We start from the raw sequence: 19,045 nt of genomic DNA on the forward strand, positions 1-19,045 counted from the left end.
TAATTTAAAGCTTTCCAACAATTTTTTGATAGGTGATGTTTCGTTCTAATACCCATGAGCACGTCAAAAGGTGACAACTCTATGCTAATATTACATTTGCTCTGTAAAGCTGCCTCTATCACTTTCCAGAACTCTATGATATAGTTACATTCAAAAAATAAATGTAAGATGCTCTCCTCATAAATTCCACAAAACGAGCATTTATCAGAATCAGTTATCCCTCTAATTTTCAGGTATTTATTTGTTGTAAGTATTCTACTGGTTATCCTATATTGAAGATTACGTAATGCACAATCCTGTGTAATCCGAAACGGTAAAGAGGCATAAAATTGAAAATCAAAAGCACCAAAAAGAAGTTCCCACTTTTGCTTACATTTCAAAGGTTTCAAATGCTCGTTCATGAACAGTTCAAGTATTATTTCATAACTCTTTTTACATGTGGCTTTTGACACGAAATCATTTGTTAACTGCCGTATTGACTGAGTATCGGGTTGACGTGTTATCCTCATCCAAGACTTTGGGATAGCTCGAATCAAACCATAATACTTAAGTCGGTCGGGAGTAAAATTGTATCTATTACACAAAACATCGTATGATAAAAAATCATTGTTCTCGTCTAAGAAATCTGAAAGATACATTATACTCTTCCGATACCACTCAATATAAAAAATGCTCGTATTATTAACCCTCACAACGGGATTAAACCAAATACATTGACGTGAGGGAGGAACGAGGCTTTTCACGCTGAGGGTTTCAGCCCAACTAATTAGAACAGCATACCAAAAATTATGACAAAAAAATTTCTTTCTCGCAAACTCTCTAATTTGCTCGGCGGAAAAACAAACGAGAGTGGTCGGACTAATACCTCCCCATGCTTCAAACATTTTAGACCATGTGGAATCTCTGTTTTGTACTAGTCTCTGAATCCATGACGCATGGAGAGCTTGAACAAAGGACGGAAGATGTGTCATTCTCAAACCACCCATCTTATAATCGCAACACAATCTCAACCTATTTATTTTGTCCTGCTTCGAGTTCCAAATAAAATTATGAAATATTTTCATTAAGGCAGTTAGATTAATATGAGAGACTGGAGGTAGCGATGAAAAAATGTGCACAAATTTAGATAAAGCTATAGTCTTTATAACTGTGATTTTTCCACATAAAGTCATTGGACGCCAGGACCATTTGTCTAACAAAATTGCTACTTCCTTCATTTTAGGGACAAAATTAATCAGCTCTAGACGGTCCACATCAACATTAAAATTAATACCAAGTATATTGAAATCTTTATCAATCCAAAGCAAATTTCTGTCTGGTAATAACACCTCATCGGAGTGACTTTTTGAGCCAAACCAGACCATCTTTGTTTTATCATAGTTTATACGTAGACCTGATAAACGTGCAAAGGCGTCTAATGTGTCAAATAAACATTTTAATGATTTTTGAGAGCCATCTAAAAATGAGAAAGTGTCGTCGGCGTACTGACCGAGCAAAAATTCCTTATTTCTGAGCCGAATACCTTTGATGTTATGGTTTGCTCTGATTTCATGAGCAAGAATTTCTACGCACGTGATAAACAAATAAGGGGACAGTGGGTCCCCTTGTCGGACACCGCGCTCAAGAGAGAAGAAGTGAGAAAAATTTCCGTTATTTATAACACAGCTTGAGATGTTCGCATACAAAACTTTGACCCAGTTTCGAAAAGAAGTCCAAAATTAAATCTGAGCAAAGCATTATCAATAAATTCCCACGAAAGGGTGTCAAACGCTTTTTCGAAATCCAGAAGTGCCAGCAAACCAGGAACTTTGTCCAACTTTGCGGTTAACAATACATCAATACTAAGCGAGTATTTTCGCCAATAAACCTCCCTTTAAGGAAGCCTTTTTGGTCTGAGTGAATAATTTTAGGCAAAATGCTTTTCATACGATTTGCTAATGCGCCTGAAGCAATTTTGTAATCTATATTGAGGAGCGTAATCGGACGCCAGTTCTTCAAAAGATACCTATTTTTATTTGGTTTCGGAATACATGTGATAATACCCCTTCTCTGTGAAATTGACATTTGACCTAAACGATAAGCAGAATTAAAGGCGCGTACTACATACTGACCTATATCTGACCAAAATTTTTTATAAAATTCAACTGTAAAACCGTCTGTACCCGGGGACTTATTATTTTTCATTGATTTCAGCACACGCTCACATTCTTGCATAGATAAATTTCCTTCCAACGACTCGCTTTCATCAGCATTTAGCTTTTTCATAGAATCTTCGTGCAACATGAAATCATTCAAACCAGTTTGAGTACACTGTACATTTGTAGGGGCAGAGTAGAGTTTTACGTAAAAGTCTGCTTGCGCATTAAGGATGGTTTTGTCATCTGTAGTTGTCAATCCATCATTCAAAATTAACTTCCCAATGGTTTTGTTGATATAGTTCCGTTTTTCCAATGAACAAAAATATTTACTAGGCTTTTCACCCTCTGCCGACCACCTCGCACGGGCTCTCACTCTACTTCCCTCTACTTTGCTACTACGAAGTTCAACCAGCTGCTCTTGTTTTTCATGGAGATCATTCAGCTGTTCATCTGAGGACAGTAAGTTAACTTGAGAATGTAACAACTCAATTTCAGACTGAAGTGTTTTTTCAGCCTTTATAAATTCGGCCTTTTTCCTCGCTGCGTAAGGGATAGTAGCCCCCCGAATATTGATTTTCAATGTATCCAGTAATAATTGATCCGAGATACTAAAACTGTGCTCAGAATGTGAATTTACATCTCTATACTCGTTTACAGTATCGCTTATTGTTTTCTTGACCAAGTCAACATACGCATCATCATTCAGAAGTGAAGAGTTAAACTTCCAGAATCCTTTACCACGACGAGTTTGATCAAAACATATTGATAAAACTATCAGAGAGTGGTCACTTCTGTAACCCGCGCGAATCTTTGCCCCAGTAGTCATAGAAACCAAATCAGGCGTAATAAGGAAATAGTCCAATCTACTTTGGATAAATACGGGGTTTCGCCTCCGCCATGTGAAGTGGCGTACAGATTCATTTGTCATACGCCAGATATCAGTTAAATTATACTGTTCACAGAGAAGGTCAATTTCGAATCGCGCTTCAGAATGCTTATCAGTTGTACGGCCTGCAGTGTCGACTTTAAAATTTCTTACAACATTCCAATCTCCAACTAATATGACGGAGTCATTACCAATCATATTAGTTCTTTCCTTTATATCAACAAAGAAAGCCGGATCGTTCTCATTTGGACCGTACAAACAGACAAAGTAAAACGGAAATCATATATTGTTAAATCTAGTAAGATAAACCGACCATTTGTATCACTTTGTTCAGAATGCAAAGTGTACTCGAAATTATTTTTGAAAAGAATGGCGACACCCCTGCTATTACTGTCACCCGCACTAAAGAATGCAGGTGCTCCCCACTCCAATCGCCATCTGGTAAACTCATTCAAAGAACAATGGGTCTCTTGCAAACAAAAAATCGATGCATCTTGCTTGCGTAACCAATTGAAGACATCCTTTCTTTTGCTGGGGTCACGCAGACCTCGGACATTCAACGACATGAAAGAGAAATTAGGTTTCATTTTGGTCTAGTAAAAATGGAAATGGTTAATGGTTTGGCTCATAACAGAACCAGACAAAAATGAAATTTCGAACACCAACTCAGACTATGTAAGTCTTCACTTAAAAGGTCACTACTGAAGACAATATCGTGGACAAAAAAAACAAGAAACAAAAAACAGACAAGAAAAAAACACAGCAGACAAAGCCTGAAGAAAACAACCCAACAAACAACCAATGGAACAAAAGAAAGGAAAGAAAGAGAAAAACAAGCAAAAAAGGCACGCTGAAGCAACATCAACTACAGAAGACAACAAGAGAACATGGCTAGACCCCAGAAAACAATTTACAAAATCAAATATTACAATGCTGAAGGCAAAATTAACATAAGTATTTTCGACCTCCCTGGCATTTAAACATTAAATTACACATTCAATTCCAGAAATTTTACAGCTCTAGCCTCTTTAGATACCTTTAAATAGGTTGTCCCAAACGTGGTCCACACACTGAACCATTTTCTGTCTTTCTTCATCATTCTCGCTCTTTTGAAAATACTAGCATTTTCTTTTGTCAAACTTTCGTTGATGAAAACTTGCTTAGAGAGCGTAGATATTCCAATTTCGGAGTTTTGAACTCGTCGTAATTTAGTTCTTGAAGAATAGAACTTTCCAGCGAGGAAGCTTGATTTGAATTTGACCAATATTACCGGTAGACCCTGGCTGCGACGTGGCAGTGGATGACAATTATCAATATCGCTGAGACCCATGTCGACTCCAACCGCTTGCGCAATTTTACACACAGTCGAACCAATTTCTTCAAAGGATGTATCTTGGGTACACACTCCATGAATTTCCATAGAATATCTGCGATGATACTGCTCTGAATGTTTTTGTCTCTCAACTAGTTGACCAATTTCTTCTTTGTAGGTCTCCAGCTCATTTTCCATTGCCATGATTTTTGTGTCGTGTTGAGTGACAGTTTCATCCAGATACGACAAACTCTTTTTCAAGTCTTGAATATCAGTTCTAACGTCTGCACTAATTGCGTCCATTTTGTCCATAAGCTTGGTGAAAACATCATGAAGGGTTAAATTTGAAGTCGGTGACTCTTTTTCCTCTTCACAAGAGGGAGCAGTAGGTCTATTGTTACCCTTTAGCGGACTACTGTGACTGACTTCCATTGAACTGTTCTCACCTGTTTCGGCCATCTTAGTACGTTTTGGCGTCGTACCACCGCCAGTGTTGGAGCCAGTCGAACTTTTTGACGATTTTCTCCGGTTTCTATTACGTTTCGGCATCAGAACCTTCAGTGTTTGAAGACCATTACTACGACGTGTATGTGGAGACCTTCTCGAGCATGTCTAGCCAATGTTCTCGGGAAAAAATCAGAAAAAAACAGGAGCCATGGAAAAACGTGGCTCACCCATCACACGCCCCCACGTAAAAAACTTTGATGGGTGTTAAGACTTGCCAGCCATCCAATTAAATCTCCTGAGGAACCATAGAGAGGCATTTTAGCCAAATCTGATGTGTGCAGAGTCTGAGATGACCTTTTCTTGTAACATTGATATTTGTGCATGTTGCTTTCTCATACTGAATTCTCAAAGAGAGAACAGAAAAGTATCAGGAATTTGTCATGCTTTTTATATGAAATGCAGATTTCATAATAGTACACTTTCACTTAGCAAACATCAAGATATCTCTGGCATATATCTCTGATTTATTAAAGTATGGCGCCCGAAGGGCGCGGAGAAAAATATGAAACATCCTGATATCTCTGATATATATGTCTTGTATATTAAAGTAATGCACAAGAATTGTGCTGAAAAATGTCTGATATATTAAAGTAATGCGCTTGAAGAGCATGCTGAAAAATATTGAACATACATATATCTCTGATATATGTATGCCTGATATGTTAAAGTTGGGCATTCTGAAAAATATGTCTGATTATTAAAGTTACGCGCCCGAAGGGCGCGCCGAAAAATGCAACTGGATGAAATTTGTGGCTGACATGATGCATTTTAGGCAATGATGAGCCTGTGTTGAAATTCAAAAACACACTGACCCCCCCTATTGGGCATTTCAAAAACATGGTGACCCCCCCTATCACCAAAGTCAAAAACAGGGTGACCCCCCCCATGAATCCACCGCCCCCGCCCCCCCCCCCCCCAGGCCGAAGAAACTGACCAGTCCCTTACTTATAGGCTGTCATGACCCCGGGTCATGACGTGGTCTGTGAACAGAGCTAGAGGCTGCTGTGCCTGCAAGCATGGTAGCTGCAATAATTGTAGCCCTTGTTGGTGGGGATTGGGCTTCTGTCGTGCGGCTCGCGCCTTGCCCCAACCAGGGCTACAATTTCTCCCAATACCTGCTCGTGTAAAAGCTGCAGTGCGGATCTACACTGCATGGTCCAGGCACACACGGGGCCGCATTTTCAGAGAATCTCCCCTTACCGTGTGCAAATTTCACCATAATCCTGCTCCCAGATAATGTTAGAGCCCTTGTAACTCCTATCGATGGTCAACTTTACTCCTTGCGGCTGAAAAATGACAGTTTAATGACTCAGGCGCGAAGTCAATTCGAACCTGACCGCCGTCGTTGAACTCTGTACCCAGCCGACTTGTACCATTACATTTTAGGGTGGCCGACAGGTGTGAGGGACTAATGAAAACGGTGGCACTAGCAGTAGCGCGCTAGTGGCAGTAGTTGTTATTTTAACGTTATCTTTTCGAAGGATTGTAAAAAGGTCATAGGACCGTTTGCTCCTTTTCAATTACTGCAAGAATACAACTATCGCTGAAAGCAAAGAGAGACCAGTGACCATTGAAGAACTTGCCATCTTTATTTCTGAAGAAGTGAAAGAGATATTCACGCCATGCAAAGTCTGTCGTCTGGTCTTTGTCATTTTATACAGATGCTCTGACAACAAGAGGACACCGCAATATAATTATAAGATATCCAATCGATATTTACGGCTACTATACTATACTATACGATATAGATCTCTAAGGCTATAAAATCTTCGATATATATCGGATATTTACCCGCCTAATTAACAAACTCTAGTATCATCTAGTAGCGAAGTTCGAACCAGACTAGCGCTTGGCCAGAGCTGTAAAGTGGTGAAATGTCTGACATTTATTCGCGACTCTTTTTAATCTTGAAGCTTATAGTGGTACATTTTCCGACTGTTTCAAATGTGCTGAAATAGTTCCGATTCATAAGGGAGGCTCTAAGAGTGATGTCAACAACTATAGGCCTATCTCCCTCCTACCAGTTCTTCTACCTAAAATACTAGAAAAACATGTTTATATTAGTTTTTACAGTTTTATGCATTTAATCTTTTTGTCACAACTCACAATCATCAGACAACGTTAACATCACTCTTGTCACATTGCTTTAGTCAAGTTAACTGACCAGGGTCTATACTTTTACAGAATATGGATGAAGATTTACGTGAAGATTTTTTCATCGTTGATCATAACATTTTGCTGAGCGAACTTTCTGTGTACAGGTTTTCTGACTTGTCACTGAAGTGGTTTCGATCATACCTTACAGGAAGAAGTCAATGTTAGTTTTAGGTGTACACGCTCATGTTTTGTCGATTGGTGTGGTGTATCTCAGGAGTCCATTTTTGGTCCACTTCTGTTTTTGATCATGTTATGTATGTCATTTTACCCCACACTCATCATGACATGACTGTAATTAGTCTGGAACATTCTCAACTTTGTGTAAAAATGGGAAGCTTAGATACTACTACTACTGTGACTACTACTACTACTACTACTACTACTACTAATAATAATAATAATAAAGGGACAAGTCTTCGTTGCGGTGCTTCAAATCTTATTAGATTTATTCAAAAACTGTTGAGCTCAATATCAAAGCAGGTATGTAAAACATGCTGATTACAAGGAATTTGTTACAAAGAGAAAGATGTATCCATGAAAAAGCACAGACGTGAAAATGATGTAAAGAAATCCTCATACAACCCGGCCTACTACGTCATAAAGATGTATGTTGACAGACAAGAAAATGCCGAAATTTTAAACTGATAAACACTGCATTATTGAAGTAGTCATGAACAAACGGATGGAGGAATTCAATCTGATTAAAGCAAAGGTAGAGTACGGCGACGTCTTCTTATGCGTACGCGGTACTCTCTCGCTGTCGCCTCTCACTACGCGACAGCGAGAGAATACCGCGTACGCATAAGAAGACGTCGCTGTACTCTACATCTGATTTTAATCAGATTGGAGGAAGTCGTTCCTATGTTGACCCTATTTCCATACTGAATTCATCATGCACACTGTAAAGTTCACTATGGTTCGAAGCGAGACTACATAAATGTCCTGTGAGAAAATTAACCTGGAATGTAATCCGCGTTTGTGTAATGAGTTTATTAAGATAAAAATGTTACGACCGTACAAAAACAGTAAAATACCTACGTGTAGTATACAAATAGCAAAGTATTTGGCAAAGTATAAGTATAGTTAAACTATAAATAAATATCGGCAATTTCACAGACCCGGCGTGCCGTGGCACAAGGCTAGTCATTGTAGTATCATCTAGAGTCCGGAAATCGCCGATAAATATTCGATAAGTATAGGCGATTTCACACAGACGCAGCGTGCTGAGGCACAAGGCAAGTCATTCTCGTCCAGTGTCGATCGGCGATTTCACAGTAATCCCGAAATCGTCGATATGTCAAACTTTGATACTAGATGGTAAATATCCGATTAAAAAAAATTGTGCAAAGTCACGCCGTCATGGACAAGAATGCCGTTTTGGCACCCCACTTCACACATTGTGACCTTTTTAGTCGAACAGATTTTGCTTGGAACCACTCTTTCCACATTGAACAACAGCGGCATCTTGTTCATGTAGTTGTACCATGAAGGTGGATGGTTGAACTTAGTTGCGAAAGTTGAACTAGTTATGGAGTTTAACTTAGGCACGCTCTGAACAATGTACATGGGCACTAAGCTCTCACTGCTTTAAATGACCCGTTCCCGTGTAGGATTTATTGAACTAGTACGTAACTTTAATATTTGAGAAAGTTGGGAAGATACAGCAGAGGATTTATTGAACTAATTAAAATGCGTAGTTGAACTTCGGCAAAAGTATCTCTCTGTATTCACTAAGAGTTACATATTGTCATGAAAATTACCCATCCTTTCACTCCCATAAGCTAGTCCTACGAGTATGGCAAGAGTGTCCGGCTTTGGCTCCGGAGGCAGTGTAGGGCTCGTAGGGCTACCCGTAAGCATGCTCATTCAGCTCCCTCACACCTGTCGGCCACCCCTAAAATGTAATGGTACAAGTCGGCTGGGTACAGAGTTCAACGACGGCGGTCAGGTTCGAATTGACTTCGCGCCTGAGTCATTAAACTGTCATTTTTCAGCCGCAAGGAGTAAAGTTGACCATCGATAGGAGTTACAAGGGCTCTAACATTATCTGGGAGCAGGATTATGGTGAAATTTGCACACGGTAAGGGAGATTCTCTGAAAATGCGGCCCCGTGTGTGCCTGGACCATGCAGTGTAGATCCGCACTGCAGCTTTTACACGAGCAGGTATTGGGAGAAATTGTAGCCCTGGTTGGGGCAAGGCGCGAGCCGCACGACAGAAGCCCAATCCCCACCAACCAAGGGCTACAATTATTGCAGCTGCAAGCATGGTAATGTGATGGAACTTATATATATATAGTAACCTCCTCTCCCCAACCCTACCAACGGCCGCGCGGCCCTCACCCTGTCGTTACGAGACGCAAAAGTTAACTTGTCACTCGGCAATAGCAGTCAGGTGTCAGATAAAAGCGATGGCGTCCACTCCTCCAAGCAGGACGAAAAACTTTAAATATTATTACCTTCTGTGACTTCTTCGAAGTCTGGAATATACAGTTCCTTATGTTTAACACTTGCCATAGCTTTGTAAAGCCGGTATGTGTAACGAATCAAGACTTCTTTCTGTCCACCACTAATGTACGATCGTGGAGATCCACCCACGTCCGGATCACAGTTTACACAGCACACTGTACTTCCTCCGAAGCTGGGAGCGTGTGCTACACGGGGGTGAACTCCCAGTCTCATGTGGAATAGTGCATGCTGGTGAATACACCGTTAAGTTTTGTACTAAAACGCGCATGTAGCCTAGTGACTATGAGAAGCAACGAAATGAATATTAAAATTTACTTAAATGTCGCTAAAACTGTTCACTACCGAGTCAACAAATATGACGGTCCAATGATTAATTCGTATTGTATGTGTCACCCCTTTAACGCAACGGGGTCAAAGGTCGGACTATCACTCGATATAAAAACATGAACAGAACACGCTTGCGCTGGAAACAGCTGATACATCGTCTGCTTGCTACATGTAGCTACAGTCAGTAGCTGTTCGTCACACGGCATGCTCGCGGAACCTATATTTTTTTTCGAGTGGCGATTAGAAGGCTAACTTTAACTTATTAGAGGGTAGCAGAGAAGAAATGAGGAACCTTCAACAGGTATATCTGTAAAATGGAAATTGGGAAATTCAAAGTCTACGACTGGTCCATTGCTGCTACTGAGACGTGTATAGTTGTATTCATTGAGCCTGAGGGATTGAAAATCGCTTTTGATATCGGCTACAGTTCGAGTCAGTCCGTCCAATGTGATTACGTGTTTGTAAGGTTTGTATGGTGGTATCGGCGATGTAGTGTTTTGAAAATGCCCATTATATACATATTAGGGAAGGATAGCTCTGATAATTCTTCGCTTTGCCCATTTGTGTATGCGCCCAAAAATATCGTTGTTTTAGTAAACGTACATGAAAACATATCATGTAATAAAAGTCCTGTGCCTCTTAGCTCAATAATGTTTTTTTTTTTTACCTCCACTGTTACAGTTAGAGTTATGAAAACTGCGATTCCTCACCTCAATACCTTTGTCCATTAAAAAATAGAAACGTATCCCGGACGTTCATCCCGGACACAACTGCACGAGTTTGTTTAGTTGTATATTAGCCTGATATCCGTAACCGGGTACCGGTATATTCCAAACTCAATGCAACGATAAGCTAGATTCACGTTTTGTGACATATAATTTTGGTCTGAAAAGTTACGTTCAAATGCAGTAATACACTGAATGATCTCGTGGACATAAATTACCAGACAGCTAGCGTTCATTTACAGCAACTCCATCGTTATTGACTGAAAACACGGGTAATGTTATGGCTATAAAAATTGATGCAGTGTTCCATTGCCATGCACATATTAATACTTCTCTTTTAATCTTAGGGACCGTCGCATCATTGTCGCATATGTTCAACATACAATATCTTTCACTTTAACAAAACCCCCTGCCTCCCCTAAACGAAACTTCAAAAAGTATGAAGTGTTTGATAACATCCACAGAGTAAAATTTAAGACTTTTTTACTGTTTGTTCACAATTTGAAGAGATATTTAGGTAATTTAGGTTATCCTTGATAACGGGTTTGCAGCTGAGTAAACACAAGTGTGAAACAGTGCATATTACATGTTTCTGTTTAATGTAAGCGAGAAAAATTCCATCACCAAAAGAAGTGAGAAAGTGAAGTTCACTTATTGAATGGCCTCCCCACTGAAGGAAAAAAGTTCTCTGTTTTACTTTCAGCATGTAGGATGGTCCCTTATTGATTCTATTTTTTCCTCCCCAGTCATGGCCACATGGACCATGTATCAGGACTACTACAACATGCTGCCAAGCGACGGCTTGTGTCTATGAAATCAGCAGCGTATTACGTATCACCAATGCTAAAAGCATCCCTGTCGTCAGCAGCTCAACTATTTGCATCGATGGATGGTAAAGACAATCTTACCAAAGTTAACATACAGGAGACACAACCCGGTGACAACATAAAGGTACACGTATTTGTTGCTTCACATGATAACATGCCTCTCCATCATTTCTGTACACAGAGAATTCTAAAATTACAAGCGTTCAATTGTCAAGTACAGAATCTAGCTGGACTTCCAATACGAAATCTTCTTATAAGAATTTTGTAAGATTCCAATAAATATTGTATATCCAAATTAGTCAAGAGTAAGAATTTTATAAGATTCTTATAAGTATTTGTAGTAAAAAATAATTTTGACTGGCAAAATTATAAGAAACAAAAAAAATTATTCATGAAAATTATTCATGAAAATTATTCACCTATAAGAATTATGTAAGAAATTTAGTTTCTTATGAGAATTTTATAAAGAATCTTATAACAATCAGCCACAGAGTGTGAAAAAGAAATGCAAGAGGTCTTCACTTAACAGGTAGTGCCTTTATTTCCTTGCTGCCTATCCATGAGAACATGCACATTTTGACAGTGGTATAACTGTCAACTCATTTTGTGGATGTATTTCCTCATTTCATCCTATTTCTTCTCTCTTCACAGCTGCCTCAAGGATACTTTGTAACCCCCTTCAAGACAGTTCACTTGGTGCCAAGTCAAGGATATATTCTGTGGACAGAAAAATCAAAGCTCAGAGACAAGTTCAAAGGTCGAGCATCAAGTTACATCGCTAACTTACAACAGTTCGGTGTTGAAGTTACTGAAGCTCAAGACATCCCAGAAATTGCATTTACAGGTACTGAGTATGAAATAATTCAGGGCATTCACATATAGGCCGGGCCAAACAAAATTATGTTTCCAGCCCATATTCCATTTTCAAACATTTATATGCATGATTTTACCGAATTTTGCTGTTTTTTTTAAGGTTTGCACTGAAATTGATAGATTTTAAAAATCCTGACCAACCTACCCTATTTCAAGAGGGCTTCTTAAGGCCGCGTTCAAAAAAAGTGGTGAGGGGGGGGCTGGAGGAATTCAGGGGGGGGGATTCGAAAATTGTTGGGGTAGTCGAGGGGGGGGGGGACTTGAAAGTTTTGCTCTGCCTATAGGGGGGGACCTGAAAATATTTTGACTCCCAACATTTTGATGTCGTCCAATGGTTCTAATGTTAGTAATAATTAAACAAAATCTAGAACTGTTTTGTCATATTTTATGTCTTTAATCTCGAAAAAGTCTAAAAATGTATGAATGCCATTAATCTCGAAAAAGTCTAAAAATGTATGAATGCCATTAAATTTTCATAGAACAAGTTGGCCTTGTAATGGGGTAGGAGCTACAACTGTTGATAATTTGTTCAATATTTCTATGCAATGTATCAAACATAGTTTCTTGGTGTCTTTCTACAGCATGCTGCTAAAAAACACAATATTCAGTTGATCAACAAAGCCCGTTTGTCTAAATATTGGTGATAATTGAATGATGCAAATGCACGGTACACGTAGGCTGTGTTGGCAAGATGAATACTGGATAGCTCAACATTCTGTAGGGAGTAGAACAAGAACACAATTGTATAAACTGAACAAAAATATTGTCAAAATGAAAAGTTAATACAACTACTGCCCTGCTACTACATACCGGTACTGGCAGTGACAGTGATACATGTAGCTCTGACTCTGATGTAGTTTAACCCTTTCACCCCAGTTCCCTGTATACAGGTCCAACTTTACCATAGAAAACAATGGATTTGGGACAAACCATGGTGGTGAAAGGGTTAAGAAGAGTTTCGGTCCTAGGACACTCAATTGACAGTGAAACAATTACACAAGATCCAGCCAGAGAGCAACACATAGAAGACTAGGGGACTAACAGTTACCATGAATTTTTGAATTCTGGCATATGAGAACAATCAAATATTAGAAAAAAAAGATGGGGTCACCATACTTTATCTTATACAAATGTACGATGAAAAGCCAGTGTTTCTAATATCACTTAAAATCAATATATAAAACCATTCATTTCAAGTTCATGCAGTGAATGAAATTTTCACATCTCATTGTACCAATAACACAAAAGTAAAACTCTGAACAGTAAAGACTGTAATTTAAATGGAAAAATGTGTGATTAAATGGAATGTTTTATTTGTTATCAAATTTGCCATTATTACACCCAAAATTTCTGAGATTAAAACATTAATTTCCTGGAATATTTTAACCTTCCAGTATTGTCAATTTTGTAAAAAATTTTATAAGTGGCATCTAAGTTGTATATCTTGTACTTTTGAAAAAAAAAAATTCGGTAGGTCACTGTGCTCATTTATTCATAATTTGGTTAAACGCACGTAGCTAGGAATACACAATTTTCATACTCTCGCATGATTGTCATTTTGAGGGTATTGAGGGGGGGGACTTGAACATTTTTGAGGGTATTGAGGGGGGGATCTGAAAACAAATAAGATATCAATCGCGATTCCTCCAGCCCCCCCCCCCCACCCTCACCATTATTTTTGAACGCGGCCTAACAGAAACACACATTTTTTTCTGCTTACGCCTTGCCATACCTGCATACAAAAGACAGCGTAATAAAGTGAAAAAGGCTTGTGCTAACATTTGCATTGTTTGGCTGTAAGGAACTGTAGCTTTCAGCTTTGATATTTTTATTATTTTTACTATTCTGTAGAATAAGTACAATGTTACTAATGGTATCATCTCAATGTCATGTCAACTGATAGTGAGAATTAATGAATATAGAAGTTGTACACATTTAACCCTTTCAGCACATGGTTTGGCCCATGTTTATTTTTTGGATCTGTTTATAAGGCACTAGGGTTAAAAGAATTTCTCTTGGGTGTATTTCAACAGTATTTGTAAGTGGTGTCAAATTCTGTTTTTTCCCCTTTAACTAACTCTGATTTCTTAAATGTCTCTTCACTATCTGTGCTAAGCAATCTCAGTCACATAGAAACATTGGAACAAGCTTAGAGGAATGGATATTATTAACCTCAAGAACTAATGAGTCAATAACTTTTAATGATTTTTTCCAGTATTTTTATTGTACATCAATTGCAACTTCTATTCCTCAAAGTACCAGTACAATTAAAACACCCACTTTTTAGCTTATCCATACAGCATCTATACTTGTATAGAATGCACTGTTAGTGTTTACACTTGAAGTCTAGTCCGGACCAGAATTCATTTGCCTACACTAAAATGCAGTTTACAAATGTACCAGCCGAGTTGATGAGCTGAATTCTGAGTATGTCAACATTATTTGGGAATTAGAATAAGAAACTGTTGTTGACATAAGAAACAATAATTGTAATGGAAAATCATTGGAAGTTACAGCTACTGGCCTAGACTTGGCCTTACAAGTCGACTGGAAAAAAACATAATTTGGTGAATGCAGTGTACTAGAGAAATTGGGACTTTTTCTGACCGCAATGTAGTTATCACTCGATTCACAGGCTTGACAAGAATTGTTAATTCCACACATACACATATAGACCGCAAATATACAAAAAGCCCAGTTCTGAATATGCAACCACTTCATTCAAAGCATTTTGTATCTTCAATGCATTAAAATCTACTGAAATGACTTTATTCGACATAATCACTGATTTGAACCAAGTCTTCTACTGGCTCTTTAACCCTTTCACTACAGTGGTTTGAACCAATTCCATCCAAAGTGGGACCTCCAGAGAGGGAAATGGGGGGTGACAGGGTTAAAATGCAAATGTATGACTTGTATGAGGGTAATGCCAGCTTTAAAAAGGCATTATCATTTATGTATGATTTTTCCCACATATAGGTGACACCACATTTGAATGTTTTCATCTGGAAGAAAACGCAGCAATACGACGTGTAAATCTTCTGATAATGGAAGTGACGTATTTGGACGACGAGACCACACTCGATAAGGCCAGAGCCAGAGGCCATATTCATCTCAACGAGCTTGCCGAAAATGAAGAACTCTTCCGCGATGTGAAGTCCATCCTACTGATGCATTTCTCATTCAAATATTCAGCTTCTCAAATAGAGAAGTTGGTGAAATCAAAGCTCCCAGAATCACTCTTAAAAAAAGTACACCTGGGTTTAACAGCGCACAACAATTATGCACTGAAACATACTGACTGACATTGGAATTAAACCAGCACTACAAACTTCTGTTTTTTCCATTGTCTGTACATTATAATTGTCACTGAAATGATCGTTTTCAGTGTACTTTGCTGATTTCCTGCAGATTTCAATGGTATCCAGCACACTTTCTTGCCATGAGTCACTATGGAACTACAGTATTCTTAATGTAGTTTCCTTTTAAAAAGGCAAAATTGTACTCTTCATGTTTTTTTCATTTTATAATATCCACATCAGCACATTCTCTAGTAAATGATATTCTGCCCTCTACAACTGAATGTAGGGTTATCAGATCTCTGTAGGCAATCTGCTTTCAAGGACAATTATAATGTCCTTGTCATGTTGTAAAGTTTGTAGTACACACCAGAATTTCTGTCACTGGAATAGTTTTGTGTCGGATCTACAAACAGGTTTGTTGCCAAAAAGAATGTTTCAATATAATCAGATTAAAATGAATCATATTTCAGTAGAAATGAACAACACCTAAACAATCTCAGAAGATAGCAACCATGTCTTTTTATAACAAAAACTGACATCGTCATTCTGTAACACATTTAAGCATACTAATTGACCAAAAATGATATATATTGGACTGTGTGATTATAATTTGATCTCCAGAAATTAAATATACACTCTTTACAGCTTTATAGCTCTACTACAATATTTCTCTTTGTAATAAATAGAAAAATACATCTCCCTTCTATTCAATAGAAAAATGCAACAAGCAGTCAAAATAAAGGATGTTGTTTGTAGGTAATAAATGTAAAAAATCATGGCCAAAACCAAACTTTATGACAATGCCTGTCAAGGAAAACAAAATCTGGCCCCTAACTTTTGTGTAGTTTAGTTTTTTGCCATCGTGCTAGAAGTCTACACTCACTGCACTATATTGGGTATATTTTTAGAACCTTTTTTAAACCAGAATACCTTTAACAGTATTGACTGAAAAGCAATTTTAAATAAGACAATTTCTTGATATTTTGCTGCATATCAGGAAAGTGATTTTTAACACCAGCTGCCTGTGCCGAGCCAACTTTGTCATGTGACTAAGATGGCTGCTCAAAGTTTGCTTGGTTTTATCAATTTCCATATAACCAATCTCAGGAATAAATATCGTAAATAAGCTAAAATTTGTACAGAAGAAATAATGTATTGAAGTAAATCCACAGTACTATGTCATTCATCTATTGAATAAAACAGAAATATTGCAAAAGATAGCAATGTATTTTTTCACACTTTTAGCTGTGTTCAATGAATAAATTACAAATTATTCTACAAACATTAATTCACTGGGATGTGCAAGTCAGTTTGGTATAGAACCAGTATCAAAGTATCCAAACATTGACAACTGTGCAGTTGGCTCCACTGAACAAGTAATGATGTCAAATTTAATGCCTAAGTGGGGTGTAAACCATGGTGTATGGCTTTTTATTGGTCAAGATATGCGGTATATTCATATTCATTTATGCAAATAACATTCATGAGCATTGTTTTGGTATTGAAATTTTATGCTAATGATCTTTTATCAATATGGAATATTCATATATGTACCTCGTATCTTGCATCATATAGTGAGTTTTGATGAATACAAAACTAAAAAGAAAGTTTTATAGCAAAGAAGGCATAGGGTCACTAAGGGGCAATTCAGGACCAGCTAATTTAAAAAGTAGGACTGGAACCTTTTTCTGTTTATTCTGGTGAAACCAAAAACCACAAAAAAGCTACTTATTGTAGAAAACACATAAAGTAGGGGTAATTCACGACAACCTGCCGGGCGTATCACAGTATCAGCCAATCAGAGCCAATCAGAGTGTGAGTTAAAGTGGATTTGGAGAGCTGGAGGATCGTCGTAAAGAATGCCCCTTTACGGCAATACCTGATTTTCTTATTTTCGCGTAGGCCCGTGGAGTGGAAATCATGTTCTGGCTTGTTAAAATGAGCTAGAGACGTCTAGCACCACGTCTTGATGCGTTTCTGAAATGCCAAGGTCAAAGACTGAGCGGTGCCCTATGGAGAAGCAAATGTCGCGGAATTAGGGGAGAACCATTTGATTTTTTGGGGGGGTATGGAGGATTTTGAGAAAAAAAAATTTGTCACCAGGTGAGAGAGAAGAAAAAAAAAATTGATCCTGTCATGGCCTGAGAAAAAAAAATTGTCATAACAGACAGAAGAGAAAAAAAAATTGTCACAATGCACCAGAAATAAGCAAAATTTGGAAACCTTATTCTCATGTATTCTTTGCCGGCACGCCGCCATAGGCGGCGCAAATGTTTTACCACAAGCGATTCTTATGTTTCTTTTCCCAGCACTTATGATATAAGCATGCACTACATAGGTCTACTTTACACCTCAGTACACTCAATGTTTTCCTTCCATTTTCTGACCCAAGAAATCATTTTCACGATTTCTGTTGCAATATCTCAATGGCATAGGCACTATCTAAAGGGGACTATTTGACTTCTGTAAATTGTGAAAATTTAAAACACAAGACAGGAGTCAATCAACTAGTGTTAAAGCCAATATATTATTTTCTCAATATAAATTTGTTAGAAAGATGTACCTTGACAAAGAAAAATTGAGGAAAAACAAAATATAATGAAATACAATGTGTGAGCCTTGTTTTTCTGACCACAAACACCGGATCGCAAACATACCATATTCAGGCTTTTAATTAGAAGCTGGCAGCTGTAGAAATGACACAAGAAGGTCACAGATTTTCCGTTCCTGTATATTCATTTGTCTTCAGTCTCTGGCAAACAGAACTGTTTTTCACAAATTGTATTGTCATTGTTTGGTTGTTGAATATTGTGACTCAAAAACTGATCATGCAAAAAATGTAAAAAATATCAGTGTTCAATGTCATTTTCAAACAGTTTTACCAAGTGCAAAATAAACTGAAACTCCTCTCAGATTGCACCATTAAACACATCAATTTCTCAAAATTTCCAATACGAGAGGGGGAACCCCCTCTCGTGCTCTCCCCCTATGGGTATTCTAACAGTTTCACTTAGTAAACAAATTAAAAACCTCTCAGATTGCACCAGACTGCACCATTGCACACATCAATATCTTAAAAATTTCCATGCAAGATAGGGGAAAGCCCCTGTGACACTTTCCCCCTAAGCCTCTCTCATGTTCTCCCCCTGTACTTTCAAATTCTGCCCGGTCAGATATCCTAGTGAAAACCCTGTCATAATATCCATCCAAATTAAACAATATACTATATGATTAGATACTGCGTGATCTTTTATATCTTTATTTTATTGTGACTTTGAATTTCATTTTGATATGTTCACCTTTTTTGAACCATCATGAGATAGCTGATGATAGTCTAGCAGGGTACATCAGGATTTGAAGAGTCTTTACTGTTGCTGTATTTTGTAAATTTTACAATTACATGTATTGGTATTTAACTTTTCTAAGTGGGGAATGGTCAAAATTTCAGAGTTAGAGAGGAAGGTTACTCAAATTCATCATGGTTGGTGAAGGGGGGAGGGTCACTCGAAATTTCGGAGTTTCAG

General features: G+C 38.1%; 2 protein-coding genes across 4 annotated transcripts in view; one reads left to right on the forward strand and one right to left on the reverse strand.

The window, feature by feature from the left end:
- Positions 1–9,849, reverse strand: part of LOC139144812 (ester hydrolase C11orf54 homolog) — a 27,484-nt gene extending 17,635 nt beyond the window's left edge. Inside the window, exon 1 of the mRNA XM_070715597.1 lies at positions 9,458–9,849. Coding sequence (XP_070571698.1) covers positions 9,458–9,680 — 223 coding nt within the window. The 5' untranslated portion in view covers positions 9,681–9,849. The remainder of the gene's footprint in view (positions 1–9,457) is intronic.
- Positions 8,740–16,809, forward strand: LOC139144813 (uncharacterized). Of its 3 annotated transcripts, none has more exons than XM_070715601.1 (4): positions 8,740–9,080; positions 11,266–11,470; positions 11,998–12,190; positions 15,199–16,809. In XM_070715601.1, the coding sequence occupies exons 2-4, from the start codon at positions 11,276–11,278 to the stop codon at positions 15,522–15,524; spliced, it is 714 nt and encodes a 237-aa protein (XP_070571702.1). In that variant the 5' UTR covers positions 8,740–9,080; positions 11,266–11,275; the 3' UTR covers positions 15,525–16,809. The 3 variants fall into 3 exon arrangements, with proteins under 3 accessions (XP_070571702.1, XP_070571699.1, XP_070571701.1); XM_070715598.1 differs by lacking the exon at positions 8,740–9,080 and adding an exon at positions 9,881–10,260; XM_070715600.1 differs by lacking the exon at positions 8,740–9,080 and adding an exon at positions 9,906–10,095.
- The last annotated feature ends 2,236 nt before the right edge of the window (positions 16,810–19,045 follow it).

This window comes from Ptychodera flava, chromosome 12 (assembly GCF_041260155.1).
Source record: "Ptychodera flava strain L36383 chromosome 12, AS_Pfla_20210202, whole genome shotgun sequence".
NCBI lineage: Eukaryota > Metazoa > Hemichordata > Enteropneusta > Ptychoderidae > Ptychodera > Ptychodera flava.

Coding starts and splice junctions, on each gene's coding strand:
- LOC139144813 (XM_070715598.1), top strand. CDS start 10,109: ATGGAAATTGGGAAATTCAAAGTCTACGACTGGTCCATTGCTGCTACT. Junction 11,471..11,997: donor AACCCGGTGACAACATAAAG/GTACACGTATTT, acceptor CTCTCTTCACAG/CTGCCTCAAGGATACTTTGT. Junction 12,191..15,198: donor CCCAGAAATTGCATTTACAG/GTACTGAGTATG, acceptor TCCCACATATAG/GTGACACCACATTTGAATGT.